This window comes from Felis catus, chromosome A2 (genome assembly GCF_018350175.1).
Source record: "Felis catus isolate Fca126 chromosome A2, F.catus_Fca126_mat1.0, whole genome shotgun sequence".
Lineage (NCBI taxonomy): Eukaryota > Metazoa > Chordata > Mammalia > Carnivora > Felidae > Felis > Felis catus.
Window position 1 is genome coordinate 8416717 of NC_058369.1, and position 14922 is coordinate 8431638.

The 14922-nt window shown below is 56.5% G+C and overlaps 1 protein-coding gene across 3 annotated transcripts; it reads right to left on the minus strand.

The window, feature by feature from the left end:
* Positions 1-8255: 8255 nt before the first annotated feature.
* Positions 8256-14390, minus strand: SPC24 (SPC24 component of NDC80 kinetochore complex). Of its 3 annotated transcripts, none has more exons than XM_003981879.6 (5): positions 14160-14390; positions 10885-11029; positions 10636-10740; positions 10422-10498; positions 8256-8463 (listed from the first exon to the last, which is right to left on the minus strand). In XM_003981879.6, the coding sequence occupies exons 1-5, from the start codon at positions 14317-14319 to the stop codon at positions 8357-8359; spliced, it is 594 nt and encodes a 197-aa protein (XP_003981928.2). In that variant the 5' UTR covers positions 14320-14390; the 3' UTR covers positions 8256-8356. The 3 variants fall into 3 exon arrangements, 2 of the variants coding, with proteins under 2 accessions (XP_003981928.2, XP_011287442.2); XM_011289140.4 differs by lacking the exon at positions 14160-14390 and adding an exon at positions 13892-14151; XR_006590198.1 differs by having other exon boundaries at positions 8418-8463; positions 10623-10740.
* Between the last annotated feature and the right edge of the window lie 532 nt (positions 14391-14922).

Below are 14922 nucleotides of genomic sequence, written 5' to 3' on the forward strand. Positions count from 1 at the left end.
CCGCTTGGCTCCTCCTGGAATGCTCTTTTTCCGCTCCTTGTCTGGGCTCCTCCATCTGGACATGGGCGGGACTTTCCCAGGAGGCGGTTCTGGAAAGGGAACATTCCCGAGAGCTCAGGACAGGCTGCGGGCTCCGGGGCGCTTCCCCGAGTTGGGACTTCTTGCTAAGTCTGCACGCTCGTCCCACTGAACTGCATCTACCGGGCGGCTGTGATGCAGGCGAGGGCCGTTTGATTTTATCCACTGCAGTGACTAAAAAGAGTCTGCCCTCAAGGAGCTGACAGCTTAGAAGGGGAAATGGAGGCTGACGACGACATTAGTTCGGAAGGATGTTAAACAGGGTAACGGGGAGAGAAGTGACTGGCAGGGAGAAGATTCCTTTAGGGGGGGAGTCCGGGGAAGGAGTCTCTCGGGAGGTGACACTTGAGCTGAATCCAGAAGGGGAAGAGTGTCCGGGGCTGAGACCTTCGCACTTCGCTCAATCAACACGAGTGATTTGGAAGGAAGCTTCCCTTCACGCCCGTGGGCTCCGGGGGTGGTTTGGTGTAAGTTTTCTTACAGGAGGAGACCAAGGCTAAACACCCACCTAATTAGTTGCTAAGATACAAACCAAGAGGGGGCGCGCGGGTGACTCAATCCCTTAAGCCTCTGACTTCAGCGCAGGTCATGATCTCACGGTCTGTGAGTTGAAGCCCCGCGTCGGGCCCCGTGCTGACAGCTCAGAGCCTGGAGCCTCCTTCGGATTCTCTGTCTCCCTCTCTCCCTGCTCCAACCCCCGCTCATGCTCTCTCTCAAAAATAAATATTTAAAAAAATTTTAAAAGATGTAAAGCAAGAGATTTCATAACACAAATCCAAATAACCGTGAGTTCCGGCGAATCTGCCCTCAAATTCCACTGTGGCGACATCTGGCTAGAGCTGTGGGCGTCCAGGCACACGCACCCCCATTCTCTCGTGCACCCAGGCTTTACCAGAGTCTGGACCCGGAGGCAGTTAGGGCCCCTGTCCTTGAACATCGCAAGTCAAACCACAGTCTAGACGTAGCAGCTGGGGTACAGTCAGGAGCACAGCAGGTCAATGGATGGAACCTAATCCCGGGAACCAAGTATAACAGACCAAATGGGGCAAGCCGTAATGACAGGCCACCTCGCGCGATTAGGGTTCCAGTCCAGGTCCCTAGAGGAGTCCCATCTGTAGAGACAGGAAGTAGATGGTGGGAGCCAGGGGCTGGGGAGTTAGTGTCTCATGGGGACAGAGCTTGAGAAGAGCTGAAAGTTCTGGAGACGCATGGTGGGAATGCCAGCCATGGTAACATACTTGATGCCCCTGAATTGGACACTTAAACGGGTAAGATGGCAAATGTGATGTTTATATGTATTGGGACACCATTTAAAATAATACTAAACGATTTTTTTTTTTTTTTTTGAAGACGAAATTGGGAGGGCGCCTGGGCGGCTCAGTCAGTTGAGCCTCTGACTCTTGATTTCAGCTCAGGTCATGATCCCAGGGTGGTGGGATCGAGCCCCGTGTCAGGCTCCATGCTGAGCACGGAGCCTGCTTAAGATTCTTTCTCTCTCTCTCTCTCTCTCTCTCCCTCTGCCCCTCTACCCCGCTAGCGCTCTTGAGCTCTCTCTAAAATTTAAAAATAAAGACCAAACAGGAGAACAATGAGATAGCCAGAAATGAGCAACAGTGTAAGGTGGGGCTGGTGTTACTGGAACCCAGGAGGGAAGCTGGCGGGAGCTTCCCAGGAGACACTGTCTACGGCAGAAAAAAGGGAGTCGGCGTCTCCCCTCCTCCCGGCGCCCTCTCCCACCAGCGCCCCCCACTGGCTGAACTCAGCAGGGCCTCGGGATCGGGGTTCCCTGTCTCACAGGGCAGAGGGAAGGCAGGCAGGAACGGGCTGGGAGCAGGCGACCCAGTTGAGCTGGGAAGAACACACTGGGTCGGGCCACCTAGGTGGAGACGGGTGACCTTGGGCCCATTAGAGCCTCAGTTTCCCCAGTTGAAACTGGGGTCAATGCTAACCCCCCACCTCCCAGCCTCAGGCCGTGTAGGGGGCTCTGCGCATGCCTGCAGGACGCCGGGAGCGGCAGGGACTGTTATCTTTTCTGTGTCCACAGGGTGGCACTTCCTTCCTTCCTTCCGCCTTTTGTCTTGGGAAGGTTCCAAAATGCCTCTGGGGGTGAAAACTGAACAGACCGCACAGGAAGCGTCGGGGCCGCACACGGCCGGTCGATAATTGGTTGATTGACTGAGTTCATGCTCAGCCGCGTGGCAAACGGGACAAATGAACATAAATGGCTTGGCGAACGGAAGGGGCGTGGAGGTGGCCCGAGGATGCAGCGGGAGGTGGGGGGTGGGGGGTGGGGGTGGGGGTCCCGGGCCAAGGGCACACGTGAGAATGGCCAGAGGTGATGGAAGTTTCTGGTGTCTGGCTCAGGCCAGCCGTTTTCTGTTGAAACAGGACCAGTGACTAAAATCCTTCCCGGGCGCTCCCACCGCATCGCTGAATGTGGCACAGGCACGTGGGACTCGGAGCTTCATGACAAGAGCATACCCTTCTTGGGGACATGCTCCTTGGTGTGGCCCTCTGAGGAGAGGACAGTATCAAGCGCCCATTTTACAGATGGGAAAAGGGAGGTTCAGGTCACCGAGCTCGGGGGCCGGGGAGGGGGGACCCAGATGCCACGCTCGCCTCTCCCTACTGACTGCGAGGGGTGGGGGGAGGGATTCCCTGGGCTCAGAACGGGGTCCCCCGTTGGAAGGCCCCAAGTAAGACTGCCCTGGTGCCAGCTCCCTGGTCTGCGGGCTCAGTGCCACCGGGGTGCGGGGTCTGCAGGGGCCAGACGCCTTCTGCAGCTGGGGGTGGTCAACCCCAGCACAGGGTAGAGGGGGCTGGCCGTCCTGTCCTCCCGGCTCTGGGGGCTCAGTAGCTCTGACCAGGACAGGGTCAGGGGTGCGAGGAAGCTGCTCAGCTAAGCTGATACCCCAACCCGTGTCCTCTGCGCCCCCCCCCCCTCCCCGCAGCCCAAACCACAGCTGCCTGTGGTGAGTCAGGCTGGAGCCTGCAGGGCTGAGCCCAGGTCCATGGGGGAGAGGGGAGAGGGGAGGCTGCCCTCCCCCTGCAGCCTCCCCCTCCCGCCCCTTCCCCACCGTGGGAGTCAGTGCCCCGTTCCCTCCCCCAGGAAGTGGATTCCCGGATGTAGGGATGGAGAGGCCGAGGGCTCCGACTGTGGCGAGCCCTGGTCACATCATCCACCCTGCCCAGCAGGGCAGCCGAGTGGGGTGGAGGGGTTGGAGGCGGGGCCGCCCCTGGGACTCCTGGCTCCTACCCAGCCTCCCCTCCAGGCAGTTCAGGTTTCAGCTCTGCTTCCCGCCCTGGGTGGAGGGGCTGCCTCCCACCCGAGCCCCGCCCTCCCAAGGCCCAGCTGCTCTGCTTCCCCCAGCCTCTGCTCCCACGCCGTGCAGGATGGAGCGGGGAGCTTGGGGCCGACAGCAAGACTGGCCCCCTAGAGACGCTGGGCTGCTGCAAGGTGGCCTGTGTTAAGAGGCTGTCATCAGGCTCCCTCTTCCTGAGCCCCAACTCTGGGGTCCTGCCTGGAACCTGAAGAGTCTCTCCAGCTCTTACTGTGGACTGCAGGCCCTGCATGATCAAGCAACCACTCCCTTCTCCCAACCCCATGCGATCGACGGAGCCCCTGCCTCAACGTTCGGGCCTCCCAGTTCTCCCAGTTCTTTTTGCACTTGTTCCCTCTGCCCGGATCACTGTCTCCACACTTTTGTCCCCCGGGGGGGGGGGGGGGCTCAGGTCTGGGCTCCAATGACACCGCCTCACCAGGGCCTCCTACAGAGCCTCCCCCAAGAGCAACAGTATCGCGAACTGAAAGTTGGAGTTAAGTACACAAACTCTGGATCCGGTTCAAACCCTGGTTCTACCATTCATTGGCTGTGAAAACATATACAAATAACTTGACCTCTCTGTGCCTCGGTTTCCTCCTCCGTGACACAGTAAGTCTTGGCCTCCCCTGGAGTGTGGCTCCCTGATGGGGGGCCCGGCAGGTCACAGACGCCCAGTCCACATTCCTGAGTCAATTGGACAGGCTGCCGGAAGCTTGGGACCACCCAGGCCCAATGAGGGCCACACACAGTGTCCCCAAGACCCCAAGGATTGCCATGACGACGCCCTGCAGCCAGTCTTCCCAGATGGTCCCCAGCCAGTCCAGAAAGATCAGATCACGGCTTCACATCCAACAACTGAGGTTCAAATAAAGCCTCGGACACCTGTTCCCTGGGCACACGCACTCGCCCACCCCGTTGATCTATAAACTAGGAACAGGTCTGACCATAGCTCACAGCAGGATGGGGCATGGGGGAGCCTGGGTGGGCTGACCCGCCCATGGCGACCAAGGCCAGCCAATTCAGAGGAAGATGCCGGGTGGGGACCCTCGAGGGCAGCCAGCCTTAGGGCTTTACTGCCTTAGCTCGCACTCAGCATTTCCCTGGCTGTTCTCCCCGGTTACAAGCCAGGTCAGCTGGGCATTCCGGTATGTGACACACCGCCACCTATCACGAGTGACTTAGAACTTCGGCCTCCCAGCTCCACCAACACAGACGTGGGTCCCGTCCTTGCTTGGCCTCTTTCAACCTTGAATAAGGGGCAACCACCCCAGAGGCTGTTTCTCATCTGAAAAGCCAAGATGCTCTCCCATGGACCCGACAGCCCCACTGTGGGGGGAGGGTTCAGGCTCCACGGGTGACTTTGGGCAAGTGACTGGACCGTGCCATGCCTGTGTCGCCATCTGTAAGATAAATATTCCTTACTGGTTCGTGCTGGTGCGGGACCCGTGCTGGTCCTGGGGGGTTGGGTGCAGGAGGGGGAAGGGGGTCAAGCCTCAGCTCTATTTTTTTTTTTTTAATTTTTTTTAAGGTTTATTCATTTTTGAAAGACAGCGAGAGACAGAGTGCAAACAGGGGAGGGGCAGAGAGAGAGGGAGATACGGAATCCGAAGCAGGCTCCGGGCTGTCAGCACAGAGCTCGATGCGGGGCTCGAACCCACAAACCGTGAGATCATGACCCGAGCCGAAGTCAGACGCCCAACCAACCGAGCCACCCAGGCGCTCCAAGCCTCAGCTCTAAAGGCGCAAGACCAGTGACCTGGCTCCCCACTCCCTGGTCCTGGGGACCCGAATCTCGCTTCCAACTCAACTGGGTTGGGCCCAGCACCCGACATGCCTGCCACCGGCCTCCAGGACTCAAGAGCTGGTGACCACCGCTGCCTGGGCGGCTCTCGGAGGGAGAACAGGCAGAGACACGGGTAGGGGTGCAGACCGGAGGCCGTGGGCCTGAGCCTGTCCTACTGGCTGTCCCAGGCATCCTGCCAGCGCTGGGCAGTGAGTCAGAGCCCAGGCATGCGGAGGGCCCGGGCCTCTCCAGGCCCCTGTGAGCTCAGGCACCTCCCTGAACCCGCCCGCCAGGCCACGTTCCTTACCCACTTGCTCACTCCTTCGGCCAGTCCCTGGGGCTGCCTGGGGAGACAGACGTACACAGCCGCTCCGAGCCTGGGTTCGTGCGGCCTCCCTGAAGGGACCTTCTTCAGGGAAGAAGAACTGAGCTCCAAGCAGGCCAACACCTCCTTGGCCCCCTCCCAGAACAAAGAGCGATTGCTCAGAGAGGGAGAGGAGGTCCACGGAGGGCTTTAGGGCCTGGGCCCGGGGCGCCGATAGGCCTGGTCGGTAACAACATCCCGCCCCGCTGCACCTGCTTTCTCTCCCAGGCAGGCCAAGGTTTGATGGTCTGCAGGTTTGTTGGATTAACCGCGAGGCTGCAAGCCTCATTGCCTGCCCCCCGGCTCTCGGCTGGGCTGGGTCTATTCTAGCATGCTCTCGGGGGCCCGCCCGGGCAGACAGTGCTCCTGGCAACACCTCCCCCTACCCCCCCCACCCCACCCCCCCCCCGCCCGGGCGCAGGTGAGCCGGCCGAGGCCAGCTGCGTCAGCAGGAAAGGCCACCAAGGTGACAACAGCTACTCGGCCGACCGAGTGTGGACGCCTGGCCGGTTCGTGGCTGAAGCCGCAGGGCTGGGGGGCTGCCTGGTGTGTGCTCCACGTTTGTTGTGATGGAGGGGGTGGGGGGGGAGGGGGGAGTCCTCCTGGCAATCAGGGGGTGGGGACCGGAAAGCTGCTGGATGTCCCGCAATATCCAGGGCGGCCGGCACCACACAGAATGACTAGCCCTGAGGTCGCTAGGGCCGAGGTGGGAAAACCCCGGTTGAGTTCAAGTCTTCTGCCCTTTGGGGGCCGATGGTACAAACAGGAAGCTCTGTGCCCATTTCATACCGTAAAAGACCCTACCGATCTTGCAAACGAAGACCGCTCAGGAAGACTTACAGGAACGTTTACTTGAACATGTAAAGCCGAGCCCTGGGCAGGAAAGCAGGGCCTCTGAGGTTCTGGGAATCTCTGTGAACCGAACGAACTGGTCCCTCTCCCTACAGCCCAATAGGCAGGCATCCTTGCCCGAGAACCTCCAAGGGTGACCTGAATGGACTCTTTCTAGGGCCCATGATGGGCTCAGATGCTGCTAGAACTTACTGCTTACGGTTCCCTCTGCCTAGAACGCATCCTCCCTGATGAAAACAACACTTACTGTACCATTGCACTTCCTAGAAACAATTCAGTGATACGGAGGTGCAGGAAACCTTCTGACAAGGCTGTACCCAGAAGGCAGCCTGCGAGGTTCAAGGAAAATCTACTTCCCCTTGTCTACCAGGCAGCCAGGCTGGCCCTCAGCTTCCCATTTTCTTTATATATATTATATAATAAATTATATATATATATGTATACACATACATATATATATACATATATATATAAATTTTGGTAAATGCCTTTTTTTAACGTTTATTTTTGAGAGAGAGTGTGCATGCACGTGCGAGCAGAGGAGGGGCAGAGAGAGAGATGCAGAATCCCAAGCAGGGTCCAGGCTGTGAGCTGTCAGCACAGAGCCCAACGGGGGGCTTGAACGCATGAACTTGGAGATCATGACCCAAGCAGAAGTCGGATGCTAAACCAACTGAGCCACCCAGGGGCCTCACAATTTGTTTTGAGAGAGAGAGAGAGAGAGAGAGAGAGAGAGAGAAAGAGAGAGAGCGAGCGCAGGGGAGAGGGGCAGAGGGAGAGAATCAAGTAGGCTCCATGCTCAGTGCAGAATCTGATGCAGGGCTCAATCCTGCGACCCTGGGAGCATGACTTGAGCCGAAACGAAGAGTTGGATGCTCAACTGACTGAGCCACCCAGGAGCCCCCACGAGCTTCCCATTCTTAGCGGTACCCCAAATCAGAGGATGGGGGCTAGGTGAATGCAGACTGGCCTGGGTCGTGCGCTGCATCAGTTAGGATTTCCTTTAGCCGTCTGTGATAAAAAAAAAAGTAACAATGGCACACACGAGATAATTTAGTCCCCCCCCCCCAGAGTCCATAGAGTCCGGTGCTGATACCCAGTTCCACCGTCGTCAGGGGACCAGGCTCCCATCACCCCTAGAGGACTGTATCCCTCCTCACATGTGTCAGGGACTGCCAGGGCTCCAGTCAGCACTTCCAATTCCAGAAAAGAGAGGGGAGGGGAAAGAAAGGGTATATTCCCTTGCCTTTTAGGGATCCTTCTAGAAGTCTCACACATTTCCACTTATATTTCATTGGCCGGCACTTAGCTGCAAGGGAGGCTGAGAAATGCTTTGCTCAGGAAGCTACAAGGGCTCCCTTACTTAGGGGGGAGGGGGGCCCAGGATCAGGGAGGCGGCCCGCGGGCTCCGATACACAACCCACCCCCCTCCCCGAATCTCTTCCTCATCGACTCCTTGTCCTTTCTGGTCCTGGCACAAAAGTCGCCCCTGTCTCTGTCCCCTCCCCGGCCAGGGTCCCCTAGCACTCCTGACCCTCTCTAGCTCAAGGGTGGCATCCGCTCCGACTTGACTGCTTCCTCGGCCGAAGGGATCCTCGTCCCCTTCGTCTGCGTCTTGGGCACCCGGCACAGTTCCGGGCGCGCGGTGGCACTCGAGGATGGGCCCGGAGCGAATCCCAGACGACAGAGCCCCGGGACCTATCCTCGTATACCGCGGCGCCATTCGCACAGTGTCGTCTCAGATGTGAAGCAGCAGCCTGAAGTCCAGTTAGTTCTCTAGGGTTACCCGGCCAGGGCCACTCCAGCCACCGAGGCCGCGGTCAGGGGCCGAAAGAAATCTGGTCCAAAACCCGTCTCTGGAGAAACATTTAATTTTCAGCTCCTCTCACCGCTGAGGCCCCGACCACCCACCACACTGACTCGTGCCGTGTGCAGACGCGTCCTTGAGGCTCTGGGCTACCAGTCCGTGCCTACCAAGTTCCAGAGATAGTCGCTGATGAACTTCTTGGAGAGCTGGGTGCTGTCCAGCTGGACAGGCTGGGCGACGCTGGGGCCGTGATGAACTGGGGGAGATGTAAGGAAACCTGACGTACACAGCCCTCCCCGGGACCCCGTGAAAAAGTTGTAAGGTATTTAGAGACTGAGGGGCGCCTGCGTCTCAGTCGGTTCGGTGCCCAGCTTCGGCTCAGGTCGTGATCTCATGGCTCATGAGTTCGAGCCCCGCGTCGGACTCTGTGCTGACAGCTCAGGGCCTGGAGCCTGATTCCGATTCTGTGTGTGTGTCTCTCTCTCTCTCTCTCCCTGGCCCTCCCCTGCTCACGCTCTTTCCCTCTCAAGAATAAACATTAAAAAAAAAAAAATTAAAAAGAAAAACATATTTAGAGACTGAGGGGCGCCTGTGGCTCAGTGGGTTAAGCATCCTGCTCTTGGTTTCAGCTCAGGTCATGACCTTGCGGTTTGTGGGTTCGAGCCCCATGTCAGGCTCTGAAAGTGCAGCGCCTGCTTGGGATTTTCTCTCTCACGGCCCCTCCCCGACTCGCTCTCATGCTCGCTCTCTCTCAAAAATAAACTTAAATTGAGAGACAGAGCGTGAACAGGGGAGGGGAAGAGAGAGAGGGAGACACAGAATCCGAGGCAGGCTCCAGGCTCTGAGCTGTCAGCACAGAGCCCGACGTGGGGCTCAAACTCACGGACCGTGAGCTCATGACCTGAGCCGAAGTCGGACAGTTAACCAACTGAGCCACCCAGGCGCCCCTTTTTATTTTCTTTAATGTTTGTTTATTTTTGAGACGGAGAGAGACGGAGCGCGGGCGGGGGAGGGGCAGAGAGCGAGGCAGACACAGAGTCCGAAGCACCTCATTGGCCAGTTTTGAAGTGTGCAGCTCAGTGGCATTCGGTGCACACACGTTGTTGTACAGCCCTCCCCACCATCCGTCTCCAGAACATTTCCAGAGCCCGAAACTGTGTCCTCGTTAAACACTGACTCTCCTCCCCTCCCCTCCCCCAGCCCCTGGCACCTGCCATCTACTTCCTGTCTCTACGGATTTGACTCCTCTAGAGAGCTCTTGTAAGTGGGATCAGACAGTAGCTCGCTTTTTGTGTCTGGCTTATTTCACTTAACATCATGTCTTCTAGATACATGCATGTTATAGCATGGGCCAGAATTTCCTTCCTCTTTTAAAAAAAGGAAGGAAATTTAAATGTAACTAATTTATTAATATTACTTATTGTTTATTTTATTATTTAACCTATTCATTTAAATTTAGTTAATTCATTTCAATTTAACTAATTTATTTAAATTTATTTTATTGGAAAATTCTAATATTTATTTATTTTTGAGAGAGAGAGAGAGAGAGAGACAGAGCATAAGCAGGGGAGGGGCAGAGAAAGAAGGAGACAGGATCCGAAGCAGGGGCCAGGCTCTGAGCTGTCAGCACAGAGCCTGATGTGGGGCTCGAGCCCACGAACCTGAGATCGTGACCCGAGCTGAAGTTGGACACTTAACTGACTGAGCCACCTGGGCGCCCCCATTTTTTTTTTTAATTTTAGAGACAGCGATAGAGCACAAGCAGGGAGAGGGGCAGAGGGAGAGAGAATCCTAAGCAGGCTCCAGGCTCAGCACAGAGTCCAACATGGGGCTCGATCCCACGACCCTGGGATCGTGACCTGGGTTGAAATGAAGAGTCAGTTGCTCAACAGACTGAGCACCCAGGCGCCCCTCCTTCCTTTTTAAGGCCGAATACTATTTTATTGCACGGATATACCACATTTTGCTTATGTAGCACTTATGGCTTATGTTTGCTTATCAGCGCTTTGCTGATAATTGGTCTGCTTCCACCTTTCGGCCACTGTGACCACCGCAGTCACGAACACAAGGGTGCAACCCAGAAGGGGGACTGCTGGGTCATATGGTGATCCTACGCTTCATTTCTGAGGACCTGCCAGACTTTTCCACGGCGGCCCAGCCCTTCACAAGGCCGCCGGCAGCACACCGGGCTCCGCGTTCTCTGCAAAAGGATACTGCCTTTGACCATCCCTGGCTCACACTCATAGTCCCACTCAATTTTGCTAATCTGGCGATAAAGCTGAGCCACATACCTGTATGAGAACACGAGAGAGAGAGAGAGAGAAAGAGAGAGAGATTAAGTTACCCCAGCGTAGACTCCAACTCAGGGCCGCGGGACGACCCACGTGCACGCAGGGCAGGCACCACCACACGCACTGGCGGGACCTACACGGCCGAAGGGATGGTGACAGTCGTGTCTTCGTCAACTTCCCTCTCCTGCCTCTCGAGACTGGCCTCGGTCTCCTTGAGCTCCTCCAGCTCTCTGGTGAGCTGAGTAAAGCAGGCAGTTAAGGTCACCTCGCTCTGGAAGGGGGGCCGCCGTGGGCCCAGGGCTCCGAGCTGGGTTCCCAGCACGACCAAACAGGCACCCCGGCGGTGAGCCCGAGGCCCGGCCGTCCGCGCACGCAAGGAAGGATATAGGAGGCTGGCCTTCAGACGGGTGTCCTCCTCGCCGGCCTTCCGGAGCTCAGCTTCGAGCTGCTGCAACTCGGCGCCCCCCTGGTGCGCCCGCTCCTTCGCATCCAGAAGGCTCTGGGCCACTTCTTCTTCTGCAGCCAGGATCTCTACGGGGCGGGGCGGGAGAGAGCAGGCCGAGACCCTTCGAGGAGGTCTCTCCAGGGCCTGGCCCTGCCCCAGAAGAGCCCGAGGCCTCAACCACGATCGTCCTCACTTCCCCGCCTACAGCTCCCCAACCCATTGGTCCTATTTCCAAAAGCCCACGCTTTGGTGGTCCACTGAGACCTTGCAAAAGTGCTTCCATTTCACCAAAACACATGTGGAGCCTCCACAAAACCCCACAAAGGAACGAATGAGTGAGAGCATCTTCTTCTTCCTCGACAGCCTCCTTTCTTCCTGCTTTTCAACCCACCTTGTGCTTTTCTCTCTGCTCTGGCCACAAAGACACCTCACCATTCTGCAAACATGCCCATTTTTCACAGGCCCGGCCTCCACCTGCCCGTCCTCTCTGAGATGCCCTTATGCTCCCACCCTTCGGGCGCTCGGAGACCCAGCCTTCGAGACCTCCTGGGTAATACACAACCGGGGCAGCTGGACACTCTGCTCTCCCTCCCAGGGCGCGGCCACGCCTCCACCACAGCCCGGAGGCACTGAATTGTTCATTCCTCCTCCTCGCTCGAATCCGGGACTGTGTCTTACACTCCCCATATATCGCCAGCGCCTAATCAGAATAAACATGCTTTGACCAAAACATCCGAAAGATCAAAAACACCCTAGCAAGGTTACCGTGTTCCTTCCCATAGAGCTGGAGGAACCTGCCGACTCAGGGAAGGCACAGATGGAAACACTTCCCAAAGGGCAGGCGTTTAAGTGTTTACAAACTTACATTGAGTTAATTTTTAATCAAGGTATTACATGTATATGGCTGTGAAAATTTAAACACACACAGCCCCCCCCCCCCCCCCAAAGCCTCCCCACGCCTCTGAAGCAGCCACTTCCAAATCATCACTGTTTTCTCTGGCATTGACGTTCGTGTTTCTAAATAATTTGCTTAGGCTGCTATTTCTTGATTTGTCTGTCTTAAACAGTGCCTGCTGATTTCCTGTTAGGATAGCCGAGGGTCTGGCTTTCTTCTGCAGCCTTCCTGCCCCTTCTCCCCTCGCCTCCCCAGACAACCTTGTTTCCTTGGATTCTTCCCTGGGAGTGCCCTCTTCCCCGGGGGCACTGTCACAAAGTACCATTACCTGAGCGTGTGCTGAGTGCTACAGGATAGCCCCGGAGCCCCTGTTCAGTACGTTCTCAAAACCCTCTGAGGGAGGTGGCTTAACCCCTGCCCCCATGGAGAGATGAAGGACAGAAGCCTGAAGATATTAAAGTGACTTGTCCAGAGGCACATAGCTCTGAAGCCTGGATCTGAACTGGAGCCCTTTAACTCAAAGTCCCGGCTCCCTGGAACACGGACTCTTGTCTCTCTGGCCCCAAATCCATTCATTCTGCTGAAGCCCACGCAGGCTGGGTAATAATGATCTTCTCCCCAAACCATCAATGGAGGAGGAGTGAATGGAGTGCGGAGGAGAGAGAGGAGGAGGAGAGAAGGAGAAGACTCTGGCTGGGGCATCCATCACACTTAGAACAACCTCCAAACTCCCGGGGTTGGGGGGGGTGGGTGGTTCACTGCCTACAGGGTCTGGCTACAGCTCATCTTCCACTTTCTCCTGGGTGTCCAAGTTCACTCCTACCTGGCGACCTTTGCCTTTGCAGTTACCTCTGCCAGGAACACTCTCCCCCCCACCCCCAAGCCATCCCCTGCCTAGCTCCTAGATCATTTCAGTCCCAAGCCAGACAGCACGGCCACATAAAACATAACTGTAAAAAGACTTAAAAAAAAAAAAAAAGAAAAAAGAAAAAAGAAAAATAAAAACCTGGCACCGAAACCACTATGGAAAACTGGATGAGTCTCTCAAAAAACGAAATATCAAACTGTCATGTGATCTAGCATGGGAAATACAAAACAGAAAAATACACAAAGAAAATACAAATTTTCTGGGAAAATACAAAAAGAACTGGGAGCAGGGAGCCAAAGAGGTATTTGTACACCCATGTTCATGTGTTCATGGTGGCATTATTTACAACAGCCAGGGTCTGGAAGCAACCCAAGTGCCCATCAGTGGAGGAATGGACAAACAAAATGAGGTATGTCCGGACTATGGAATTATTCATCCCTCAAAAGGAGGGAAATTTGGGGCACCTGGGTGGCTCAATTGGTTGAGCGTCTGACTTTGGCTCAGGTCACGATCTCAAAGTCCCAATGTCCGTGAGTTTGAGCCCTGCATCGGGCAGGCTGCTGTCCATGCAGAGCAGAGCGAGCTTTGGATCCTCTGTCGCCCCCTCTCCGCCCCTCCCCAACTTGCACTCCCTCCAATTTATTTAATCCTCACCATAGCCCTGGATCCCTCCCAAACCTCCTTGGGTTTCCGCTAAAATATCATCTTTTCAGAAAGTTTTCGCTGACTCATCCCAAAGCATCACCACTCCCTCCTATACAACCTAGTTTCCTAGCCCACCATCTCCTGACAGAAGTATTCTTCTTTCTTTTTAAAAAATGTTTGTTTATTTTTGAGTGGGGGAGGTGGGGCCGAGACAGGGGGCCAGAGGATCCAAAGGGGTTCTGCACTGACAGCGGAGAGCCCGATGGGGGGCTCGAACTCACGACCAGGGCGAACTGAGCCGAAGTCAGATGCCAAACCAACTGAGCCACCCAGGTGCCCCTCCATTTTTCTTGTTCGTCGCCTGACCACCCCACCACTAGCATACCAACCCTTTAAGGGACTGTCCTGTTCTCTGCTTCCAGCCCGGGGCTGGCACTATGCCTGGCACACAGCAGGTGCTCAGTAAAACAGCTGAACCTCAGTAAGTGGGGATGCTGGGATTAAAGCCCAGCGCTTTGACTCCGGAGCCCCAGTTCGAACCTTGAGCCCCCCAGCTCCTGCTCGTGGACCGCTCGGAATTTGCCAGTTCCTGCCAGCTCCTATATTCACCACTAACTCTCTGGGAGGTGGCTGCCATCCTGCAGTCCATTTCACGGGTGGGGAAACTGAGGCCCAGAGGGGGCAGCGCCCAAGGGAGAACAGGGGAGGGATGGGGGCGCCCAGGAGGGAGGGTTTCGTCAAGGCGGACCTCCCGCCCCCTCCCATCACACGGGCCCGGGTCCCGGCCGCCCCCGGCCCCAGCCCTGACCTCGCAGCCGTTGTTCGGCGCTGTCTTGCGTCTCCAGCAGCCGTTCCACCACCTGCTCGTGGCGCCCCAGCAGCCGCCGTTGCTGCGCCTCCGCGCGGTTGGCGCCCAACAGGCTCAGCAGCCCCTGGCTCACCTCTTCCATGTCGCGGAAGGCCGCCATGACTACGCCAGGACCAAGCCCGCGCAAATTTAACTGCCCTCATTGCCCGCCCCTTCCCCGGAGAGCCCTGTTCCCATTAGCTTGATCTTACGTCAGTCATCAGAGAATGGGTGGGACTTAGCTTCAGGTCTGGCCCAGTGCGCCTGCGCCAGCTCCTCCGTCCGTCTCAGACAATGGCCAATCGGCCGCTGGGAGCGGGGGGGTGTGCCTGCGGGAGTTCTGCGTGTTGCGCCTGCGCAGGTCGGACAGCGCCTGGCTGATAATGAAGCTGTTTATGAGTCCTTAGCTGCAGAGACCGTATTGCAGCCAGGGCGGGGTTCTAGGGGCGAAGCGTTGGACTGCATTTCGTTCTATAGTGCGTGCGTGGGATACTCACAATGAACATAATAAATAAGTAAATTCCCTGAGAGGCTCCATAGCAAAATGGAGCCTGCAACTAGATTTATCGGATTCGAATCCCACTTACTAGCTTTGTTACCTTGGGCAAATGACTTCATCTCTTTGTGCCTCAGTTTCCTTCTCAGGAAGATGAGGGTCACGATAGTGCCCACTTAACAGTTGGCGCGAGGAATAAGTGAGGACGGTGCCTGGTATTCAGTAAGC

Bases quoted from the DNA above. Each gene is read 5' to 3' on its own strand.
- SPC24 (XM_003981879.6), bottom strand. From the start codon at position 14,319: ATGGCGGCCTTCCGCGACATGGAAGAGGTGAGCCAGGGGCTGCTGAGC. The intron at 11,030-14,159 runs GTCAGGGCTGGG...CCCGCCCCGTAG, and splicing joins CGCCGAACAACGGCTGCGAG to AGATCCTGGCTGCAGAAGAA. The intron at 10,741-10,884 runs ATATCCTTCCTT...TGCCTGCTTTAC, and splicing joins CGTCTGAAGGCCAGCCTCCT to TCAGCTCACCAGAGAGCTGG.